The sequence below is a fragment of the Geotrypetes seraphini genome, chromosome 19 (genome assembly GCF_902459505.1).
Source record: "Geotrypetes seraphini chromosome 19, aGeoSer1.1, whole genome shotgun sequence".
Lineage (NCBI taxonomy): Eukaryota > Metazoa > Chordata > Amphibia > Gymnophiona > Dermophiidae > Geotrypetes > Geotrypetes seraphini.
Genome location: NC_047102.1, coordinates 33721179 through 33744798, shown reverse-complemented (window position 1 = coordinate 33744798; position 23620 = coordinate 33721179). Strand labels below are relative to the sequence as shown.

At 41.2% G+C, this 23620-nt stretch overlaps 1 protein-coding gene across 3 annotated transcripts in view; it reads left to right on the top strand.

Moving 5' to 3' along the window:
• LOC117352118 (mucin-2-like) overlaps positions 1-23620 on the top strand; it is an 85459-nt gene that overhangs the window by 29297 nt on the left and 32542 nt on the right. For all 3 annotated transcript variants that reach the window (XM_033928254.1, XM_033928253.1, XM_033928252.1), the window contains exons 17-28: positions 2569-2824; positions 5974-6026; positions 7781-7881; positions 9734-9885; positions 10203-10341; positions 10439-10546; positions 11952-12131; positions 15962-16201; positions 17152-17308; positions 18316-18444; positions 19230-19374; positions 23500-23543. In XM_033928254.1, coding sequence (XP_033784145.1) covers positions 2569-2824; positions 5974-6026; positions 7781-7881; positions 9734-9885; positions 10203-10341; positions 10439-10546; positions 11952-12131; positions 15962-16201; positions 17152-17308; positions 18316-18444; positions 19230-19374; positions 23500-23543 — 1704 coding nt within the window. The remainder of the gene's footprint in view (positions 1-2568; positions 2825-5973; positions 6027-7780; positions 7882-9733; positions 9886-10202; positions 10342-10438; positions 10547-11951; positions 12132-15961; positions 16202-17151; positions 17309-18315; positions 18445-19229; positions 19375-23499; positions 23544-23620) is intronic.

The window sequence follows — 23620 nt, the reverse complement described above, 5'->3', positions numbered from 1 at the left end:
AGCTGTTCTGTAGGATGCCTCAGCAAGTCACGTGGGAATGCTCAACAGAGTGTTTGAACTGCAGAAAGGAATGGACTAGATCTCATTGCTGGATATTTTAAATTTTGACAATTATAATTGAGATTCCCCATTTTAATACAATATTCTTGTTTTAGAATTACCGTAGGAAGTGTTGTGCTTTGAGAAAACATGGGCTGCCCCAGGTCCGTTAATTAATTAAATAATTAAATTCATTTTCTCTTCCGTTCTCCCCAAAGAGCTGAGAGTGGGTTACAGCTTAAACATACAGTTGGCAGGATACAATTCGCCATACAGTACAAGTTTTGCGATAAAAGTTTATAACCTAACTTGACACATACTAGGGATTTGATACCAATATACACATTATACAGTTTGCAGGTTATAATTTGCCATAGCTACAGTGCAAGATCTTTCAATACAAGTTTTTATCCTAACATGACACTTACCGGGATCTAGTACCAGTAAACGTTTCTTTGTAATCCATCGGTAATAAACTTTTGATTCCTCTGACGTAGAGTTCCACCTATTTCTTTCATCTGCGTAATGGTTAGTGCAGTGGTCGAAGAACCGGAAGCTGCAGCTTCTTGTGGCTCTGGGCAGGTCACTGAACCCTCCATTGCCCAAGGATCAAAATAATTTCTAATATATAAACCACTTTGATTGTAACCACAGAGGGAGGCGGGACGGAGGACAGGTGGAACACACTCATGGGCGTAACTTACACGCATATCTCCAGCATGTAGGTGCGAGCACTTAAACCACCTTTATGGCTGGCATAAGTGCTTACGCCCCAAAGTACAGTCACATATCTAACCTGCAACACTAGTATTCTATAGGTGCCTGTTTTTAAAATGAGAGTTAATGATGTCATTAATAAGCTCATAATAACAAAACAAATCAAGGTTCATTGGGTGGTAGGCACCTATGCCTCTGGTGATGACTTTTTTAAAGTTAGACAGTGCTAGGCATGTACATTAGGAGCCTTAATGTTGGCCTACATTAGAGATGCCTACAATGAAGGCATCTACAAAGATTTTGCTAGTGACACCTAACACATGATTGACAAGTCTAGGCATCTACATTATGAACATAAGAATTGCCATGTTGGGACATAGCAAGATCCATCAAGCCTAGTACCCTGTTTCTATCAGTGGCCAACCTAGGTTCCAAGTACTTAGCTAGATCCCGAGTAGATTCTATGCTACTTATCCTAGGAATAAGCAATGGATTTCCCCAAGCCATCTCAATAATGGCCTATGGACTTCTCTTTTAGGAAATGATCCAAACCTTTTTAAAACCCTGCTAAGCTAACTGATTTCACCACATTATCTGGCAACGAATTCCAGAGTTTAATTCCACGTTGTGTGAATAAATATTTTCTCCGGTTTGTTTTAAATCTACTACTTAGTAACTTCATCGCATGCCCCCTAGTCCTAGTATTTTTGGAAAGAGTAAACAAGTGATTCACATCTACCCTTTCCACTCCACTCATTATTTTATAGACCTCTATCATATCACACTGAGCCATCTCTTCTCCAAGTTGAAATACCCTTGCTAATTTAGTCTTTCCTCAAAGGAAAATCATCCCATCCCCTTTATCATTTTTATTGCCCTTCTCTGTACCTATTCTAATTCTGCTATATCTTTTTTAAGAGAAGGTGACCAGAATTGCACACAGTATTTGAGGTGTGGTCATTAACAGAATCTGGCCCTCAATGCCAGACCAGAAACCTACGCAAAACTGAAACCTAACCATTCTTTCCATCAGCATCAAAGATATACTGAGAAAAAGCAGAAATGGCAAACGCTACTGTTATCTCAAAGTAAGGGCTGCCCATAGGAGGAAGGCTTCGCTTTGTTTCAAGGAGGCTTAGCAACACATAACCAGAAACTTTGGGCGATCAGCATAATTCACTAAGGGGCTGATTCTATAAACGGCGCCTAAAAAAAAGGCGTTGGATGTATGTCAATCACACTTAGCCGCCATTTACATAATCACAGCTAGCGACGCCTATGCAAAAATGTAGGCGAGAGTTTTAAAGGCCTATATTTCAGATGCCTGCATTTTGGGAGAATTGCGCTTAGCAGGGTCTAACCCACGCTCCGCCCATAGACACGCCCACTCAGCTGTTAGGCTCCACTAAGTGTATCATCATGGGCACCTATCTTTTATAGAATCGGATAGGTGCCTATCGCAACAATTAATTTTTTTAACCAATTATCGAGGCTGTTAAGGGCATTTTGCCATTTAAGTTAGACGCCCTTTATAGAATCAGCTCCTAAGGTTACAGAATAAATGTTATGTACTTTCGAATGCCAAAACCACATATTTTAAGATTAAAATATCCTCCCTAGCCTCAGAGATTTCACTCTTAGATATTATGAAGGGCATAGCTTTTATAACTAAACAAACTCGCATCTTATGCTGCATCTCTGTAATATTTATGAGTGAGGCACAGAATTCCCACCCTGAGAACGAGGTCTGTTGTTTAAGCAGAATACAGACATATATATAGAAATCTACATATTTTTTTTTTCCTTCTTAAGGTAAATATACAAAGACCTGCTCAGAATCCCTGGAATATAGCTACACCGTTACTTCCTGCCAACGCACATGCCGCTCTCTGAGTGAGCATGACGTCACCTGCGACATTGACTTTACGCCAGTTGATGGTTGCATCTGCCCAAAAGATACCTACATGAATGAGAATGGAAAATGTGTTCCTGCTTCCAGCTGCCCTTGTTATAACAAAGGAAGTGTTGTGCCCTCGGGGGAGACTGTCCATGAAAATGGTGTCATGTGGTAAGAAGGCCTAAAATCAGTTGATGCATAGCTATAAATTAGTACTAAGCAGTGGCTGGGGCCCGGGCCGCTAGTGCCCCTCTCCCACCTTCTTCCCTGCCCCTTCCCTGTACCCTTTTAACTTCGGTGTGAGCAGCGACGAAGTTGCTGCCTGCATCGGCTTCGGAGCTCTCTCTGACGTCACTTCCTCCCGGAGAATGGGGTGGGCCCGGGGCAGAAAGGGGCGGGGCCACATGTCCTCTTTTTCCAGATGCAAAATCTGGTAACCCTATATGTGACCTATGATGTGAGCACATTTGCAAACCACACTGCTAGTGTTGCCTGAAGCCACTGTGTACACACAATAGTGAAACACTGAGGGGTTCAGTTTCCTGCTTTTAGCGTTGACACTCTGAATTACTAGTGCCTCACTTATTTTAGTGTTAACAGCTGAGGAATATTTATATTGTCGTGACGTGATTAGCATTTGCCTCATGGGACTTTTTAGTGGGATAATTCCTGTACATAAGGATAAGCAAAGGCACCAAACAATTTTAGAAGAGGTCATTTCTAGACATAAAACATGGTTTTACTTGGAGTGATGCTTTTTTAAAAAAAAAATTAACCCCTGAGTGTGCTGCAAATTAAGTCAGTCACACTAACAGATGTATATTTTTGGGCTGTTCTGTGGCTATTTATGTTTTATCTGGATTTCTAATGCTTTCCTCTTGAAAAAGCTTCCATTTAAAATTGCCCTTTAGGTACAGTTTCAAATGAGTTTACTCTTCTATGCAAATTCAAAGAATAATTAAGCTCTGGAACTCGTTGCCAGAGGATTAGGCAGCAGCAGTTAACACAGATGGGGTTCAAAAGAGGCTGGATAAGTTCCTGATGGAAAATACAGACATGGGGGAAGCCACTGCATGGAATGCTTGTACCATTTGGGATTCTTCCTGGACTGGCCACTGTGGGACTGATTCTCCTGGGTGGCGCTCGACGTGGTTGTCAACCAACTGCTAGGCACCGTTTACAGAATCACGCCTACTGGCATCTAACTCAACTTAGGCATCAGTTGGTTTCAAAATGTCAGGCACTGGTATACTGGGCCAAGGTTTTCCTGGCCTAATTTACCAGTGCCTAATAATAATAATAATAACAGTTTATATACCGCAATACCGTTAAGTTCTATGCGGTTTACAAAAGATTATTGGGGTACAAGTTGAGTTGACGTACAAGTTGAATTAACTTAAGGGATGTGGGGAACAATTGGGGGAAAGAGGGAAGTGGGTCAGCTGTCTAGGTCTTTCGGGAATAGGTGGGTTTTGAGGCGTTTCCTGAATATCTCATAAGAGGTGGGCAATAAGTCATTTCACGCTTATTCTCTGCCCTTAAGCATGCCCACTTTTCAAGTAGGTGTCATTAGGTGCCTCAACTTTGCGTCAGTAAGCACTGCTCTGATTTTCACAGGGAACACTTAATTGTTTTTAAAAATTTTGTTTCAAGGAGCTAGTAATGGTACGATCAATTACCATACTAATTAAGCTCATTAATCCATTTTGAGTTCCACGTGTAACTCGGCTAGGCGTCTTCAATTTAGGCACCCTATGGAAACATTATACTGGGCTAGATGGACCATTGGTCTGACCCAGCATGGCTGTTCTTATCTTCTTATGTAGTATAGGGTCGATTTTCGGACTGCGGTAGTGAATGGCTTATAAGCCGCTTCCAACTGCAGGCTGACCTAACCTCGGATAGTCAATGCCAGGGCTTGCATGAACATCCAGGTGGGCCCACCGACCCAGATGTTAACCGAGTACCAGTTGGTTTTCAGACTGGTATCCAGTTATCTCTGCGCAAAAGGTTAGGCCTTTTTGCTGTCCTAACTTTGTGCCGCCAAGTGGATAAAATGACACTTTGCCCAGCCTGCTTCCAACCTAACTTAGCTCATGTTAGCAGTGATAGTCAGCATCACTTCCTGGTTATGTTTTATTGAATATCAGCAATAGGAGAGCTCGGTGGGGTTTAACCAGGCAGGACCCTCTGTTTGCTGGTTAAACTCTGTCGAATATCTACCTCTCTGTGTTTATTTAATGCAAGTCTGAGAGATGGTGGATTCCCAGGAATAGGGGGGAGGGTCCACCTATAGTATACCTACCTTTCCTGCTTGCCATATTTAAGGATTTCTTCCAATAGTCTACATCTATATCTATGGTATATATATTCACCATGGTATATAAATTAAAACAAACACATAAAGGAAATTAGTCATTGGACTAACTTAATGCATTTTATGATCAGCTTTCGAAGGTAACCCCTTCTTCCTCAGATCAGAAATAAGCAAATGTTGACAAATATCAGTATATATAAGGGAAAGATATAAGAGAAATATACTGATACTTGTCAACATTTGCTTATTTCTGATCTGAGGAAGAAGGGGTTACCTTCGAAAGCTGATCATAAAATGCATTAAGTTAGTCCAATGAAAGAAGGTAGCACCTAATTTCCTTTATGTCAGGGGTGTCAAAGTCCCTCCTGGAGGGCCGCAATCCAGTCGGATTTTCAGGATTTCCCCAATGAATATGCATGAGACCTATTTGCATGCACTGCTTTCATTCTATGCTAATAGGTCTCATTCATATTCATTGGGGAACTCCTGACTGGATTGCGGCCCTCGAAGAGGGACTTTGACACCCCTGCTTTATGTTTTCGTTTTATTTCTATATATTTCCTTGCAAAGTGCACTAACACGGCTGTTTCACTCATATAAATTCATATTTTGCTTTATCTAAATCCCATTGTGAATACTTCAGTAGTTCTTTTTCTATTGAGAAGATAGAAGTATGGGGTTTTTTTTTAAACTTGACAGAGTATAGCATATATATTAGGTCTTACCAGGAGTGTTATGCCTCAATTCCTGATCCTTGGTTGGAAAAGAAAGATGAAAAGAAAATCCTACATGTCACCAGAGGTTGGCACTACAGGATTACACATCTGCAGTGGGCAGGAAGAAACCATGAGCAGGAGAACTTTTAGGCTGTAAGACCTCTTGACTGACCAACAAAAAAGAAATTGTACACGAGCTTCTGAGACCATGCAAGCCCCTTCTTTAGCTGAGGAACAGAGTAACAAATAGACTGATTGTAAAACTAATATCTTCCTTTCTTTTACAGTACGTGCACACGTGGGCATCTGCAGTGTATCGGAGGCCCAGCTGAAAAGCCTGGTAATTACGCCTTTTCTTCAATTCTGTTCTCAAATGCTCAATTTAACTCACAGACCATCATCAACCTTATATTCAGCTACCACCTGCAGTCAGCGGTGATTCCAGAAATTCAGTGCTGGAGCCACTGGCATTGAATTTCCAGGTTAAAGTTAGCCACCATGGGCCTTAGCCAGCCAAGCTGATATTCATCGACTGGCCACCTAAGGCCTAGTAGCCAATGACAGACCTGCTTTTCGTTCAGATCTTTCTGGCCACGTAGCTTAGCTGGTGAGCTGATGAATATTGGCGGTGACTGATTATGTTCCGTGACATAGCTGGTCACTGGGATATTCAGCAGGAAAAAGCTGGCTATCTCCCATTGCATATCACTCATTAGCCAGTTTAGTGATACTTGGGCTCCTGGCTGGCTAAGTAACGCCGTCATGTCTTTAACGATAAAGATGGTATGTTATTTCACTCAGACTTGCCCCTTTTGTATATATGAACTGTTCCACTGTTAGTAGCTCAATGAAATTGTATGATGATACGTTAATTTCTCAAATTAAGAAGCAATAAATGGAAGACTTCTGTGATAACTGTTGGAGGGTGGTTCTAGTATCTCCCTGTATAACGAGCTCAGAGGAAATCTCTTCACTACGTTAGTAGCGTTGCAGAGTATGTGATGTTTTGTTTGGGGGGAGGCCCAAAGGCTCCATCCTAGCCAGGAGACTCCTGCGGCACCTCTCACCAGCTTCCTACTCCCGCTCCCACCTCCGCCCAGTGCTGTACTTTTAAATCTTCGGACAGCCGCTTTGCAGAGTCAGTGAGCAGGCCAGGAAGTAGAATGAAGGGTTCCGGGGCAGGCAGCTCATTGACACTGAGTGGTGGCTGCCCGAAGATTTAAAAGTGCAGTGCCAGGAGGGGGATGGGTAGGCAGGAACTGACAGGTGACCACCAGTCTTTGGGGAGGTCATGACCCCTGTTCCAATGCCCATGGATGCGCTTATTATTATTATTTTTTTATTTAGCTACATATACTCAGGTAATGATAACTGCTGCATTATCTATATTATTAACAGTTAATGCATATTAACTACCGCCATAAGTGCAGTTCTGGCTCATTTGTTGCCCCCTTCTTAACCCATTTTCCTTGTCGTTATAAGTTAGCTATTAGGTATCAAGTTAACTGTTAACATGGGATCCAATATTCAAAGGATTTATGCTTCTAACTTTGAGTTGGCATCTTTGAAAATGTACTAGGGCTGAGCCCATTATTTTATCTGCAAAATTTCACTAAACTTGTACATTTAGATCAGCATTGCTTTTCAGCACTAAGCTCATCGGTTAGGTTCATAAATCTAAGGAAAGAAATGGCAGTTCCAAATTTACAAGTATAACTTTAAGCTCCTAAATTAAGAGAAAGTTTCATTTGAAGATTTAGGCTTCTGGTTTGGCTGAAAATAGGGTGCAAATTTAGGAGTCTGAAGTAGTAGCATAAATATAGGTGCATGACTTTTTGGGGGCACATCAGGCCATTGTACCTGAATTTACTGTCAGCACACATGAACATCTAATATGGTGACGTGAAAAGGCCCCTCGATAGATCAAATTCAGAATTGGTTTAGCTGGGCCCATGTAACAGGAAGTTGTTTAACATTCTGATCTCTGCAAGGAAGGCCTCAACCTACTTATTCAGTTCATGTTTCAAGTCTGTCTTGGGAATTTGCATCTGATTAGCAGAGGCGTAAAATCTCCTTGGCCATTTTCTTTTTCAGAGTGTGTTGCTCCTATGTTCTACTTTGATTGCACGAATGCCACTGCAGGGACTAAAGGATCTGAATGTCAAAGGACTTGCCACTCCTTTGCTACTGAATGTGTAAGTTGTACATAGCTTTGATCAACTGTAATCAGAGGATTTCTGGATTGCAGCTCAAAAAAAAAAAAGGTTGGATTAAGGCAGAGCTTCACTCGAAACCATCCTAAGAAAATAAGAATTGCCGCTGCTGGGTCACACCAGTGGTCCATCATGCCCAGCGGCAGCCCTAACTGAGACTAGCCCTACCTGCGTACGTTCCGGTTCAGCAGGAACTTGTCTAACTTTGTCTTGAATCCCTGAAGGGTGTTTTCCCCTATAACAGCCTCCGGAAGAGCATTTGTTTTCCACCACTCTCTGGGTGAAGAAGAACTTCCTTACGTTTGTACGGAATCTATCCCCTTCCAACTTCAGAGAGTGTCCTCTCATTCTCTCTACCTTGGAGAGGGTGAACAACCTGTCTTTATCTACTAAGTCTATCCCCTTCAGTACCTTGAATGTTTCGATCATGTCCCCTCTCAATCTCCTCTGTTCGAGGGAGAAGAGGCCAAGTTTCTCTAATCTCTCGCTGTACGGCAACTCCTCCAACCCCTTAACCATCTTAGTCGCTCTTTTCTGGACCCTTTCGAGTAATACCGTGTCCTTCTTCATGTACGGCGACCAGTGCTAAAATGAGTTGTTTGTCCAATGCCACAGCAGCTTCTGAAAATGTTAGTTGCGATATTACTTCATTTTAGCTGTAATAAACATGTGTAACAAAAGCCAGAGAATAACTGAGGGATTAATATTCAGTCATTGGTGGCTAGCAGGTTTTTTGGCTGCCTTCAGCAGTATCCATGGATATTCAATGTTGAGCCATGTCTGGGCACAGCATTGAATATCCCATTATATATAACTAGATAACACGTATCTGGTTAACGCTTAATTGGATATGGTAAACTTTTTATCCAGTTAGCATACTGTATCTGGTTAACATATCTGGCATAAAATAGCCGGTTTCAGTTTAGGTTCTAACCCGTTATATTCACAGTACCAAAGGAAAGGGCTTACCTTGGGAATTGTATACCATATGGGGCTGCTGTCACAAAGAGGTTCCACAAATTTATATATATAATACAAATAATCAAAATATTTAAATAGTGAGGGTGCAACCTCAGTGTGGGGTTGTGAGCTCTAAAGACCTGCTCCACAGAGCCGTTCTAATGCTCTTAATACAACAGAGCCGGCCCCACTAGGGCCAGCCGTACACCATCATTGGGCCGCTCCAAGTGTGCAATTTCTGCTATAAATTAATTCAATGAAAAACATCTATATCAAAAAACTGTGACATAAAAAATAACTCCCACGTGGTATACAAACCCGCAGACCCACCGGCGATCAGGTTGCGAAATCCATTCAAGCACTTAGCTGAGTTTGAAGCTAGTAAATACCAACGTGCATTCAAATGTTCATAGATAATTCACACCACATAAGAGATAGATATCTTATCTAATGTTAGACGGTGTCTCTACTGCTGAATTTTGACCTCAAGATTCATCTAATTTGCCCAACTCCATTCCTTCTGCAATGTCTGAGATCTCGGAGGTTGATATGCAAAGCAATTGAAATAGTTAGGGGAGGCTCCTGGCCGTTTAAATCACTTGTCCTCTTGTCATTCTGACAGGATCTTAATGAGGAAGCACTCATAGAACCCAGGGTTGGAATTGGGTAAACTGTTCCATAAAGAGCGTGGAAAAATACTCTTTGAAAGTACAGCTTACCTGACTGATGCTCTTCCCTTAGTCCTAACTTCCTGTTCTTGGCTATTAGAGAAGTAATGTAGGTGCAAAGATTTTAAGTGCATGCTCTATTCTTTATGAATGCTGTTAGTATAGATTTTTCTTTTGATGGTTTTTTTTCCCCCATGGTTTTACAGTACAGCTCACAATGTGTCTCTAGCTGCATGTGCCCCGAGAGCCTGGTGTCTGATGGCAATGGTGGCTGTATCCCTGAGGACCAGTGTCCCTGCATTCACAATGAGATCAAGTATCAGCCTGGGGAGGTCATCAAGGTCAAATGCAACACTTGGTAGGTGCATGGAGGGCATCTCACACCCCGTGGATGGATGGGACTCGCTTTAGCTGGGAGTTATTCGTTTCTGTACTGAACCTTTTCTTGCTTCCATCCTATATATGAGAAATAATGGGTGGTCAGTAAAATTCTATACTGCCCACCTGCTATTTGTGGAATAAATCAAGATTGCAATTAGTATAAAGACTAATACGAACATATATTATTATTGGTCCTATCTGAATTACATTTTGTTTAAGTGATGCTTATAAATACATGTAAAAATGAAGGAAAATGGTATTCTTTCATTTAAGATGTTTTTCTCCCTTTCACAGTACATGTAAGAACAGAATGTGGCAGTGTACGAATAACACCTGTCTGGGAACTTGTGCTGTCTATGGAGATGGGCATTACAATACCTTTGATGCCAAACGCTTCAGCTTCAGTGGAGACTGTGAATATACCTTGGTCCAGGTAGAGAGCTCCACTATCCTGCTGATTTAGAAGTCATTCATATCCTGTAACAATCTATAAAGAGGTAGATGATCTGACAACTCACTTTTCTTTCTAGGACTATTGTAACAATTCTTCTGAGGGCACTTTCAGAGTGATCACTGAGAACATCCCCTGTGGCACCACTGGAACAACATGCTCCAAGGCCATTAAGGTCTTCCTGGGAGTGAGTAGCTTTTCAGTTAATTAATAGTTAATTTTGGATAAGATATATCTCCATCTAGCCACCACAAAGACCAAGGTTTAAGTACAACTCATACACATTCTAGGAGAGTTGGCAAGGTGGGACAGGTGGATAGGTAGATGATTGATAGATGAACAGATTCTGTAGTAGTTTAATCAAGCATCATCTGTAATGATTTCCAGAACTCCCAGGGATTAAATTTCTTTTGCCATGTAGAGTGTTCCAAAGCTGCAGGTTTCTGTTGTAATCTGTGGTCAGTCCATGATTAACTCTATGTATAACTTTGGATCTGCTGAAAGATGCACCAAGTGCCCTTTCCAGTCTACATCTAAGCAATACCTCTTCGGCCCCATCTCTTTAAAATTAACCTTTAAAAAATAAAAAAAATTCATATGGAACATCTCCATAGTTAAATACATGCATGTTTGAGTGACCTGTTCTATTCAAACTAGGAGTTCTTCATATGAGAACCATTGGAATCCCAGTATCCAAAAATTGCTATTAGCTAGGAAAAAATTATATTCTTCAGCTCATGGTCTATAACTGTCATTAGCCAAAAGTTGTCTTGTTAACCAAAATCTATAAAGATTCATTCTCTGGAATGTCCCTGATCCCAATCCTGTCGATTTTAAGATACTCTATATTTTTCATTACCAGTAAACATGTTTGATCTCATTTTCACTCTCAAACTTCTTCTTTCTACCGACAGGTTAGGTTCCCTTACTCTTTCAAGTTTTATTAAAATTTTGATGTATCGCAATATCATTAATTCATAGTGATTTACAATTTAAAACAGGGTCTTAATTATTAACTAAAACCAACACAAACGGACCTGACGTACCAATACATAAGGGAAGTAGGGAGAACTACAATAAGTATAGTAAAGAGTAAATACGAGGAAAATACAAACGGAGGGTAAGAAATTTTCAAAGTATTGATAAAAGTATAATAGAAAGTTAAGAACTTTTTTTTTTTATTCAATTTCCCAGAGCCTAAGACAGAGGAGTTTAAGCAATGAATGGGATCAATAGAGACTCCAATAATTAGGTCTCAAAAGCATCCTTGTACAACCAGCATTTTAACAGCCCTTTAAATTTACTTAGTGATTTTTCTTCCTTAATAAATGATGGTAAGGAATTCCATATTCCGGGCGCTGTAACTGCAAAGATCGTATCTTGTCTTATATTTATTATATTAAGTGATGGAATTACTAGAAGGTTTTTGTCCTCTGATCTCAAACTTCTAGTAGGAATATATGGAATAATGTACCTTTCTAAAAATACAGATTGCTACATTGTTAATTTGCAGGTCAATGTCTTACAAGCAAAAGTGAAAGTTATGCTTTGTGACATGAAAATTATCTTTGTTGAATTTGTCCTTTTTTTAGGATTACGAGCTGATATTTAGTAAGGAAAACATTGAGGTGGTCGAGAGAGGCACTGGCGTAGAGGTGCCCTACTCAATCCGTTACATGGGAAACTACCTAGTGGTTGAGACCAAAAATGGACTCATACTTATGTGGGACAAGAAGACCAGCATGTTCATCAAACTCAGTGCAAATTTCAAGGTTAGCTTCGGAAGACAGTTTTTGTTCATTTGCATTCAAGAGGAGACACAGAATTTAATTGCAATAGTAACCGGGGAAGTTTTGCACAGTGACAGATAGTAGTGCTGCCCGATTCGCCAATTTGAAATGATTCACCAATCGATTTGTTTTCCCCATGAATCGGACTCACCGATTCAGTGACCAACCCTTCCCCCGATTAGGGCTGACATACCTCCAGGGCTTCCTAGAGCATTAGGAGAGCTCTGAGTAGGCTACTCGTGGTCTGTACCGCTGGGGCATTCCCTCTGCCACATCACTGATGATATCACTGATGATGTGGCAGAGGGAAGCCCTGGTGGGAAGGCCATGAATAGCCTGTTGAGAGCATTGCCTCTGCCTAACAGTCATCGCTCACTGCTGCTGATTTAGGAGGCCTGACAGTTTGTCAGACCTCATGATGGTTGGGGTCAGTCAGGAAGTACCTCATGGAAAGCTGCTGCATAGGGGCCTGAGAGGTAGGGATGGAAAGTTGTTGCACATGGAGGTAGAGAGGAAGAATTGATGGATGTGGGATGGACCGCCAGGATGTTTGGAAAAAAAAAAAAAAAAAAAAAGTCTGATTAGGCAGGAAAAGCCAATCGAATCGAAAAATCAATTCAGTAGGCTGAATCGAATTGAAATTTTTGTCCCTGAATTGGGCAGCATTAACATTGTACAGGTATAATACATAAATTTAAAAAGTATATTTCCTGGCTAGTCCACTGGCTGTATGCCACATGTGGATGACCTAATTTTAGGTGTGAGAATTTACAGCAACCAAAACCTGATGTCAATCCTCATGCCTAAATTAGGCACAGATCCCCCTTATTCTGCAATAGAAACATAGAAACATAGAAAGATGACGGCAGATAAGGGCCATATAGCCCATCAAGTCTGCCCACACTATTTACCCACCCTCTTAAGTCTTCTGACCCCTTAAGTATAATTGTAATTATACTGTCACTCTACTGACCCGCTCATTCAAGTCCTAGTGACCCTATCCCTTGGCATGACCCCGTAGGGATCCCACATGGGTATCCCATTTGTTCTTGAAGTCTGGGATGCTGCGTGCCTCGACCACCTGCACTGGAAGCTTGTTCCAATAGTGCATGTAAATTATAGGAATGCTCCCGATCTGTCTATGACTCTCCCATGGCTGTAAAACTATGCATAAATTTTATGCGTGAATCTTGGTGCCTAACAAATATGCACATATATTTTAACTGAGGCCAAATAGCGTCGATAATTGATTTTTACCACTCGCGCCCAAATTTCCACGTGTAAGTTATAGCGCCATTTATAAACTGAGGCCGTATGTGCACATAGGGCCATATTTTATTAACATTTGATATCCCGCTTAAGCATATTACAGATCTAAGCAGTTTACAATAAAATTAGGTACTTAGAACTTCCCTATCTGTCCCGAAGGCTCACAATCTAGCTAAAGTACCTGAGTAAAAAAATTATTAAAAATAGTAAAGATATAACAAAATTCCAAGAATGGGGAGGGAAAGGTACAATTCAATTAATAAAAAAAAGAATAAAGAAATAATAAGAATAAAATTAAAGTAAATTTAAAAAAAATCTCAGAAAACAGTTCTGAAGAAACAATAGTTTCTGGAGAGGTCTGCCATTAAATCCAGTCAAGACTTCAGCATCATCCAACCGAACGACGAAGCAGTTGAATTCAGTAAGAATCATGTATTAGCAGCAAGGCGGACTCTGAAGAGGCCCACCATCAATCTAGCCCTGGACTTCACTAAGAAAGAGGGAGTCGATGGCTGTGTCCCAAAGCAGTCCAAATCAAGACAGATGAGGTGGAGAAGAGACAGGATCCAAAAAGTCCAGCCAGCAACATCAGGATCTCTGACTACAGGGGAGCAGCATATCACCCCCGATACTAGCAAGAAGGGCTCTGGTCCGAGGTAACTGAAGGCAGCAGATGGTGGGACACAGACTCCACAACACAGTGACCAAGAAGACGACTTCAACCCCAGAGCTAATCCTCACCCGGCACCAAACATCAACCAATAGTACCTGATTTCTGCTCCAGTCCAACCCAGCTCAGCGTCCTCCAAGATGTGCCATCCTCACCTCCCCAATGAGTAGACATCACCATTGGGTCGCTCCCCACTGCACTGCTCTGTAGCACCCTACCAGGCACTGAGCTGAAGGAGGCAACAAATGGCGCGCTTAGCCAAAATCGATCCCCCAATGTCACCAGTGGGCCATGGTACATTGTGATCCCACGAAGACAAGATAGCAGGGGGAAAGTGGTCAAAATCAGAGCTACTTCCAGCACAACGCACTGCACAGGTCTACCACAGACAGAGTTCAAAAGCATCGAAGCAGGCCACCACACCGCAGGCCAGCAAGATCAAAGTACTCTGCCATCAACGGGTGGTTTAAACAGAGAGGAAAAAAAAAGACAAAATAAGGATCGACCAAAACAAAATCAAAATCAGAAGAATAAAATTACACAAAACAAGAAAAATAGGGCAAAAACAATAAGAGAATGTAAAATAAAACAAAAATGACAAAAGGATGGCAATGCCAGACCTAGCCTGAGGCCATCTTAAAAAAAAAAAAAAAGCACTAATTAGTAGCTAGTTACTGGTTTTTGCAACATTTTTATAGATTGGTGCCAACTTGAATGGCGCTATCTTTCCTGATATTACACACATGCGCAAACTGGTATGCATGGGCAATCTCTTAGGAAAGTGTGTGCACTAAATGCAAATAGCACCCACTCTTCCAAGAAAGCATGCGCTATCCCTCTAATTCCATATAGGGTGCCCATATTTGGGTGCGCTTCCAAGATGTGCACAAAATTAATTGACTAATGACTCTTAACCATCAATGATTGGGTGCCGACAGCCAATTATTGATGTCAATTGGCACTCATTAAAATTTGAAAGCACATATTACATTACATTACAGTTTACTTACATACCGCAGGACCGTGAAATTCTATGCGGTTTACAAAATAAATTGGACAATGAGATGAATTAACTTAAATTATCTAAATATTTGGTAAACAAATTAAGTTTTCTGAAATTCAGTTTTTATTCTTTTGGTTATTATCTATTAAGTTAACTATTGTAAACTGAGTCGAGCTTTTTTAGAATGATGACTCGGTATATAAAGCCAAGCCTTAGATTAGATTAGATCCCTGCTTTAATCTGCCGACGATGGCCAATGTTTCATGATTTTGACAATCATTTCATCAGGGCTCTTGCACAAAAAAAAACAAAAAAATCAGAAAAAAAAGCATAAGCATTGAAACCATGTGATGCTTCCTATTCCCACCATGCTGATTTGCTAAGATATGATCTATCACAAAACATCTCAAATTTATGGGAAAGTTGGACCCAGTGCTGCACCATAGGTACATCCATCACTCCTCTGGCGATGGCACTATGGTGTTCGTTCACCCATACGCAAAACATTCTGGCCATACAAATACTGTTTCACAGACCGTTTTATATTTTAATATAAACATCCAACTGTCAGTAGGATTGATAAATTCAGTAATGGAAAGAGTGATGTCACATGTCTTGCACCGACCACATGAACTGTACCCTCCTCCTTCTAAATGTTCACTCATGCTCAACTTACGAAGAATGGCAGGGCATAAAAACTTCTTTAAAATTCTGCTCTCTTCTATATGCCACTTGTAATCGTGTATCTTGAAAAGCTGGCATAACTGTACAGTGGTGTTTGGTATATTATTACTCCAGTTCCTCCATTTTTTTGATTTGTTATCAATTAATGCTGCCGTTTTGTAAAATATTTGGTTTATTGTCCCACAGGGAGACGTTTGTGGTCTTTGTGGAAACTTTGATGACAATGGAAACAATGACTTTACCACCAGAAGCCAGTCTGTTGTTGGAGATGTAATCGAATTTGGAAACAGCTGGAAATTTGTTCCAACTTGTTCAGATGCCGTGGAACCCAAGGACCCTTGTTCTAAGAACCCTTACAGAAGATCCTGGGCCCAGAAGCAGTGCAGTATCATTACTAGTCAAGCATTTGCTACTTGCCACGCTCAGGTACTGTTGACCAATTATTCTGGTTACATTTCCCCTTGCTTGGGAGAAATCTGTTTGCCTAAGTGAGGCTGTAGGGCTGGTTTTGAGTGAGCACACCAACCACTAAGACACCAACTCGTCAGTGGCCCGTGAGTGGGTATTTAAAATATTATTTATATTGGGCCAAGTATTCAAAGCAATATAGCCAACCACTGGCTGATTAAATTGCCTGGTCGGGGCTAACTGCTAATATTCAGTGGCATTTAACCACCTAAGTGCTGTTGAATATTGTGGTTAGCGACCAACACAAAGCCGGCTATGTTGGAGGAATTCTGGAACTTTAAATAATATAACCCACAAAAGAAGAAGAATATAGATAAACAAAAATAAAGCAAAAACTTCCTATATTGTTTTATTGCCACTGGGAAGTAAACCTGCCAAAAGGCACTAATTGAAAATGATAAATTAATAAACCAAAACTATTAAAGGTTCTCAGTATTCTGGAGGCAGAGTCAGCCCTTAATCGCTTAAGGGCTGATATTAAGCCCTTAAGCGGTCAGGTTTACCGCATAAATGGGACCGCAGAGAAGTCTGTCCTATTTTTATGCAATAACCTGTAGCCGCTTAAGTGCTAAATATCAACTTAAGCAGCTATGTCTTAACTAGTTTAAAATTAAGCAGATAGTCAAAACCAAAGCCCACCCAAGTCCCGGCTTTAAATATCCAGGAACAATTCCATCGGCAGCGAACCAGATGCTCACTGCCACCAGCTGAATACCAGACCCATTATTTCTTCCCAGTGTGAGCGAGGACTTGTTATTTTACCGTTCTTATTGATGATCATGTAGTTTGGAGTAACAGATGAAAGCCATGTTCTAAGGCTTTACAGTAACATCGGACAAGAACACAGACATGCTGAAGCAAACATTTCAGGCTCATGGTGATGATGAACTGCTGTATTCTTCCCTCAGGTTGATCCAATTAAATATTACGATGCCTGTGTGAATGATGCTTGTGCCTGTGACACTGGAGGAGACTGTGAATGCTTCTGCACAGCTGTTGCTTCCTATGCTCAGGCGTGTAGTGAGGTTGGGGTCTGTGTGGCTTGGAGAACCCCTTCAATCTGTCGTAAGTATTATCCTATAACCTAAGGGACACCTAGGATGCACTCAACATACCTGTGTTTAAAAGAGGTTTGGACAAATTCTTAAAAGAGAAATGCTTAAAACAGCTACAGTACTAAGCAGACTATGACATTCTACTTCTGGGAAGGAATAGCTCTATTTTTTCAGATCTGCTGATGCACTAAACACTAAGGACCGGATTCTGTAAACAGTACCGTTATCAGCGGCTGCCTTAAAAACAGCCGCCAATCATGCAATGGCATTGTTTACAGAGTTGCGACTCCATGAAAGGTAGACACCGGAAATGTAGGCCAAGGTTTTAAAGGCTCTTGTTTCTGTCACGAGAATCGCACCTATGGAAGCGCTTATGACACCTAATGCCACTTCTGACGTTAACCACTCCTACTGTGGTGGTAGGTGTCATAAGGTGCCTCTGTAGATGGGATAATGGTGGCCTTTTTTGGAGGCGCTCTTAGGCAAATTAGTGCGCTGACTCAGTGGCGTAGTAAGGGGAGGAAGTCTGCCCTGGGCGCCATCTTGGTGGCGGCGCTGGCAGTCGTCCTCCTGTCTTCCCCCCCTACCTCTCACATACGCCCCTTCTCTCTTTAATGTTTGTGGCGCGAGCAGTAACCCCAACCAGTGTTGGCTCTTCCTCTGACATCACTTCTAGGACCCACGCCTAGGAAATGACATCAGATGAAGAGCCGACTGCTGGCGTGAGCAGCAGGCTGCAGCTGCTGCCCACATCGGGAACATAATAGAGATACGGGGCATGCGCACAGCAGGAGGGGCAGGGAAGGAATGGATTGGGGCGGGGTGCCTCTAACCCTCGCTACAACACTACGCTGATTAAACCAATGAAACCCAATGAAATTAGGCAGTGGAGTTCCGTTTTTAGAATTGGGCTTACGATTCCCAATTCTGTTCCTATGGGCGTCTTAACATTTATCGAATTGTGGCGACTTATACCAGAAATCGCCTGTTTTTATCCCATTTATTCTCATCATGTAGCTCTGTTCTGTGATTTCTACAATCATGATGGGGAATGTGAGTGGCATTATAAGCCCTGTGGAGCCCCTTGTATGAAGACCTGCAGGAACCCAAGCGGAAAATGTCTTTATGACTTACCAGGTTTAGAAGGTAAGACAATCTCCAGTACAATGGTGCTTTCTTTTCATCCGTAGCTCGTTTGAGCAGCAACTGCGAACAGTCTTGTCAAATATATGTTGTTTTCATATATTGCAAGTAAGATTGGAATCTATGTCGGCCATTGTGCTTACTAGGGGAAAATGCCTCAACAGTGGAACGACTTCAGGTATTCACTAAATACAATTTTATAACAAAATATTATTTTCTACAAGAGGGAATTTCTCTGCATTAGAATCTTAACGATATGACATGATTGTAGTCGTGTGTCATATCTGCTATTGTCAGTTTCCAGCAAAAATCTTTGTTCAGCTAAAATGGGGGTCAGTCACTGTGCGGAGTATTCCAAGAGATTGCTCCACTGCTGCTCATATTTCTTTGGTAGGCTAAGTTTTTGGTTTGCTGTTTGATTTGATACCTTATCCACCTGGGACCCCTGATGAAGGCGTGTTTACCGAAACACGGACCGTGTCGGGTCCTTTGGTTTGGTTCAAGGTGGTAACATTAACCGCATTCATGATTTTGGTTTAATAAATTTAGCCTGTCTTCAGTTTTCTTTGTTTTGGTTTGTGTTCTTCTCACTGCAGATTGTGTTGGATTCTTTCCTTTTGTTGTATGTGGCTGTAACATAATTCATAGCAAAAGTAAGCACACTTGGTAGCTTTGAGTGGCTTTAGTTGAAAAGCCTTTCCTTCCTTGCTGTTGAAATCCACTTATGATTCCTTTTGTTTAATCTGGTCTTATACTCTTTCGGTGTGAATCTTCTTGTCTCTTTTCAGGCTGTTACCCCAAATGCCCTGCAGACAAGCCCTTTTTTGATGAGGATGACATGGACTGTGTGGCACAGTGCGGCTGTTATGATGCTGAGGGAAATCACTACAAGCTAGGTGCCAAGGTGTATTCACCCCAAAACTGCCAGTCCTGGTGAGCTTCTATTCCAAAAATATCCTACATTAGCTTTAGGGTTGGACAGTGGAATTTTTGCCTGTCTTACAGTATGGGAATGCCAGGCCTTAATCACTGCTATGGATTTGTAATTTCCACGAGAACCAGCTAACATAAGGCACTCGCTTAGCCACTCCTCTCTGAAATCTATCAAAACGAATCCAGTCATCATTATTGGCAAAAATAATGAGTGGAGTGGAATTGCTTGTTCACGGTTTCCAAAAATACTAGGACTAGGGGACATGCGATGAAGTTACTAAGTAATAGATTTGGTTTTGGTTTTAAACTGTTTTTTGATTTTGTAAAAACATTTTACAGAACAAAATAGACATCAACATTTCTTAAAAGCACTTATGTCCTATACATGAAACACAAATAAACAACCCTCCTTCCCTCCCTCCCTCTCTGGATTTGTATGTCGAATATGAATCTTTAATTTGGCAGGTTTCAAGAATACTTTTAAACTGTTTAACAAAAGAGTCTAATGGATCTGAAATTCCTATGAATTTTTGGGATTCATTCACTTTCTCTGCTAGCATTTTCTCATATCGATAGTACATGCAGAGTCTCCCACCAAAAACGGCATATTTAACCGATCCCATTGTTTCCAATTCCTTGTAATCATTTGTAAGGCAACTCCTGTCATAATGTGAAGAAGTTTATCCTTGGACTTACTGAGTGGGCTCCTATTCACAATTGAAGTACTGAACAATATAATTCCTTAGTATAACGAAATGGAAACGTCAAGAATAGAAATTATTTTTCTCCATATGGACTTCCAGAACCCAAATATTAAAAGACAGTGAAACAAAAGATGATTTAACTTTCCAATTTCTAATTGGCAATGCCAACACTGATTTGAATCTACTTTTTGTAATCTCACTGGAGTCCAAAATATTCTATACATTAAATAGTCTAAAGTCTGTCTCATAGAAGCTGAGGCTGTACATCGCATTACAAAGTTTAGGCCATTGAGTTTCTGAAATATTGTATTTTATCTCCAAACTCCACTCGGGAATTCCTTTTTGAATAACTTGTTTAATTGTATCCATTTAAAGTTTTGCGTAACCGATAAGCCAAATGTCTGTTGCAAGTGGAAGAAGGATGCCGATTTATCATTAGGACATATGTCCTCTAACGTTCTAATTCCAGCTTTCAACCAATCTTTTCATAAAATTTTTGAATTCCATCTCTCACACATTTCCTTCACCATCATCAAGAAACGTCTTTCATTAGCAAGCAAAGTCTCTTCCATGTTTCGTTGAATGATTATTCCTAGATATTTTAGACCCTCTTCCTTCCAGAGGAATGAAGACGGATCAAATTCACTTTTAACAGAATGAACATTCAACGGGAGGGCCTCAGATTGCTCCAGTTAATCTTATATCCAGATAACTCTCCAAATTTTTCAATCAACTGCAGCAAAACTGGGATTCTTAATTCAGGATTAGTTAAATGAAGTAAGATGTCATCTGAATATGCCAAAACTTTATACATTCGGCCAGCATATGGTAATAGATTTAAAACAAACCAGAGATATAATGTTTCTTCACACAACGTGTAATTAAACTCTGGGATTTGTTGCAGAGAATGTGGTGAAACCAGTTAGCTTAGCTGGATTTAAAAAAGGTTTGGATAATTTCCTAAAAGAGAGATCCATAGGCCATTATTGAGAGGACTTGGGGAAATCCACTGCTTATTCCTAGGATATGCAGCATAGAATCTGTTTTGCCACTTGGGATCTAGCTAGATACATGGGACCTGGGTTGGCCACTGTTGGAAATAGGATACTGGCCTTGATGGACCTTTGGTCTGTCCCAGTATAGCAATTCTATTCAATACAGCGTTTATCCATTTACAATTAGAATTGAATGTCATAAAACATTAACAAAACATCAAAGCACTTGTAGTTAGCTGGTAATGAACTAACAACATTTAACTAATCGGGTAACCTCTTCATATCAGAATTTGTGGTAACACAAGATCCTCATTCACCCTCCTCAGCTGAAGTATTGCGTTCAATTCTGGTCTCCTTATCTCAAGACAGATATAGTGGCACTAGAAAAAGTTCAAAGAAGAGCAACCAATGAGGAAGGACTAAAAAGGTTAGGGCTCTTCAGCTTGAAAAAGAGATAAGAACAGAAGAAGCGCCATCTCCGGATCAGACCTTCGGTCCATCTAGTCTGGCGATCCGCACACGCGGAGGCCCTGCCAGGTGTACACCTGGCGTCATTTTTAGTCACCCATATCCTTCTATGCCTCATAAGAACATACGTTTACTTCATTTACTGCTTATGGATCACCATTTCCACTACACACGGAGAAGCTAAGTTCTTACAGGCTGTGTATTTTTGAGCTTGGTTGGATTTGGACACTAACTTTCCAGTTTGGCCCCCAGCTTAGGGGTAAGAGATGAATTCCTTCTTTATTTTGATAATGTGTGTTTTTTTCATTTGAGTTTTTTCACACATTGCACATTTTGCACTAGTTAAGCACTATAAATATTATCCGGAGCAAGCCCGGGGATGTTTCGCAGTTAACACCTTTCTGGGTGTAAATCCGCGACAGCTTTTCCCTGGAGTTTCCAGAGGTTGCTGTGTGACTGAGGGCTTGCCCGGTTAATACTCTTAAATTATAGAATTATTTTCATTTTTTGCTCAGTTTGGAGTTGGACTTCATCTCTTTTCCCTAATCTTTGTAGACTTCTTGGGGTGAGGGAGGTTCTTTCATTTGCTAGCTTGTTGTTGTACCTCCTCCATTTAGGGTTCTATTTTTTGTCTTCATAAGAACATAAGACATAAGAAGTTGCCTCCGCTGGGTCAGACCAGAGGTCCATCGCACCCAGCAGCCCGCACCCGCGGCGGCCCAGCAGGTCTATGACCTGTCAGGTGTTCCTTGACTTAGCCCTATGATTCCCCTTTTTCTTCTATCTATACTCTTCCTAACCTATCTCTACTTTTATCTGTACCCCTCAATCCCCCTATCGATCAGGAATTTATCCAATCCTTCTTTGAATCCCTGTAGCGTGCTCTGCCCTATCACAACCTCCGGGAGCGCCTTCCATGTGTCCACCACTCTCTGGGTGAAGAAGAACTTCCTGGCATTGGTTCTAAATGGCTGAGGGGAGATATGATTGAAGTCTACAAAATCCTGAGTAGAGTAGAACGGATACAAGTGGAACGATTTTTCACTTCATCAAAAATTACAAAGCCTAGGGGACACTCGATGAAGTTACAGGGAAATACTTTTAAAACCAATAGGAGGAAATTTTTTTCACTCAGAAAATAGTTAAGATCTGGAACGCGTTGTCAGAGGATGTGGTAAGAGCGGATAGCGTAGCTGGTCTTAAGAAAGGTTTGGACAAGTTCCTGGAGGAAAAGTCCATAGTCTTATTGAGAAAGACATGGGGGAAGCTACTGGTTACCCTGTATCAGTAGCATGGAATATTGCTACACCTTGGATTTTGGCCAGGTACCAGTGACCTGGATTGGCCACCGTGAGAACGAGCTACTGGGCTTGATGGACCATTGTTCTGACCCAGTAAGTCTATTCTTATGTCTTCACCCCAAAGTTCATGACGGTGTCACGCATGAACCAATCCCTTTTCTACTTCCCCCTTAACTCCTCCATGACTATTATTTTCAAAACCCTGCTGCAACAAAATCTAAACTACCCTCCCAAAGACTGAAAAATTTGCCCACCCAACTTCCCAACCACTCGTAATTCCCCACCGCCCCGACTCCTTCAGGTAAAATTCCCTCCTGCCAAAACCCTCAATACTCCTCACCACTGTTCTCCCAAGCTGATTGGAGCAAAGCCCCATCATTTGCTCCAATCAGCTTAAACCCACCAAGCTTGTCTTTCCCTGATCCCTTCCAGCCTCATAAAGTTAATTCTCCTAACTCAGCCTTATTCACTGCCCCCATCCCTCTCCCCAACACACACTTCTCAATACTGGAATGTTGACTTGTCTCAGTTATGTTGTCTCCTGCATTATTGTGGTTTGGCACTTGCAGCTTATTTGCACCTTGCTTTCCTCCATGAAAGCATTTGGAAATCATGGTTCCATAAGTTCAGTTACACTTTTTCCTTTTATATTTTCAGTGAATGCACAATGAAAGGCATAGACTGCAAGTATGACGTCCAAGGTACGGTACTTCTGCTGAGTTTTCTATCAGTAACCCGGGTGCTGTCAGTTTTATTTTCCATGGTGTATAACCGTACC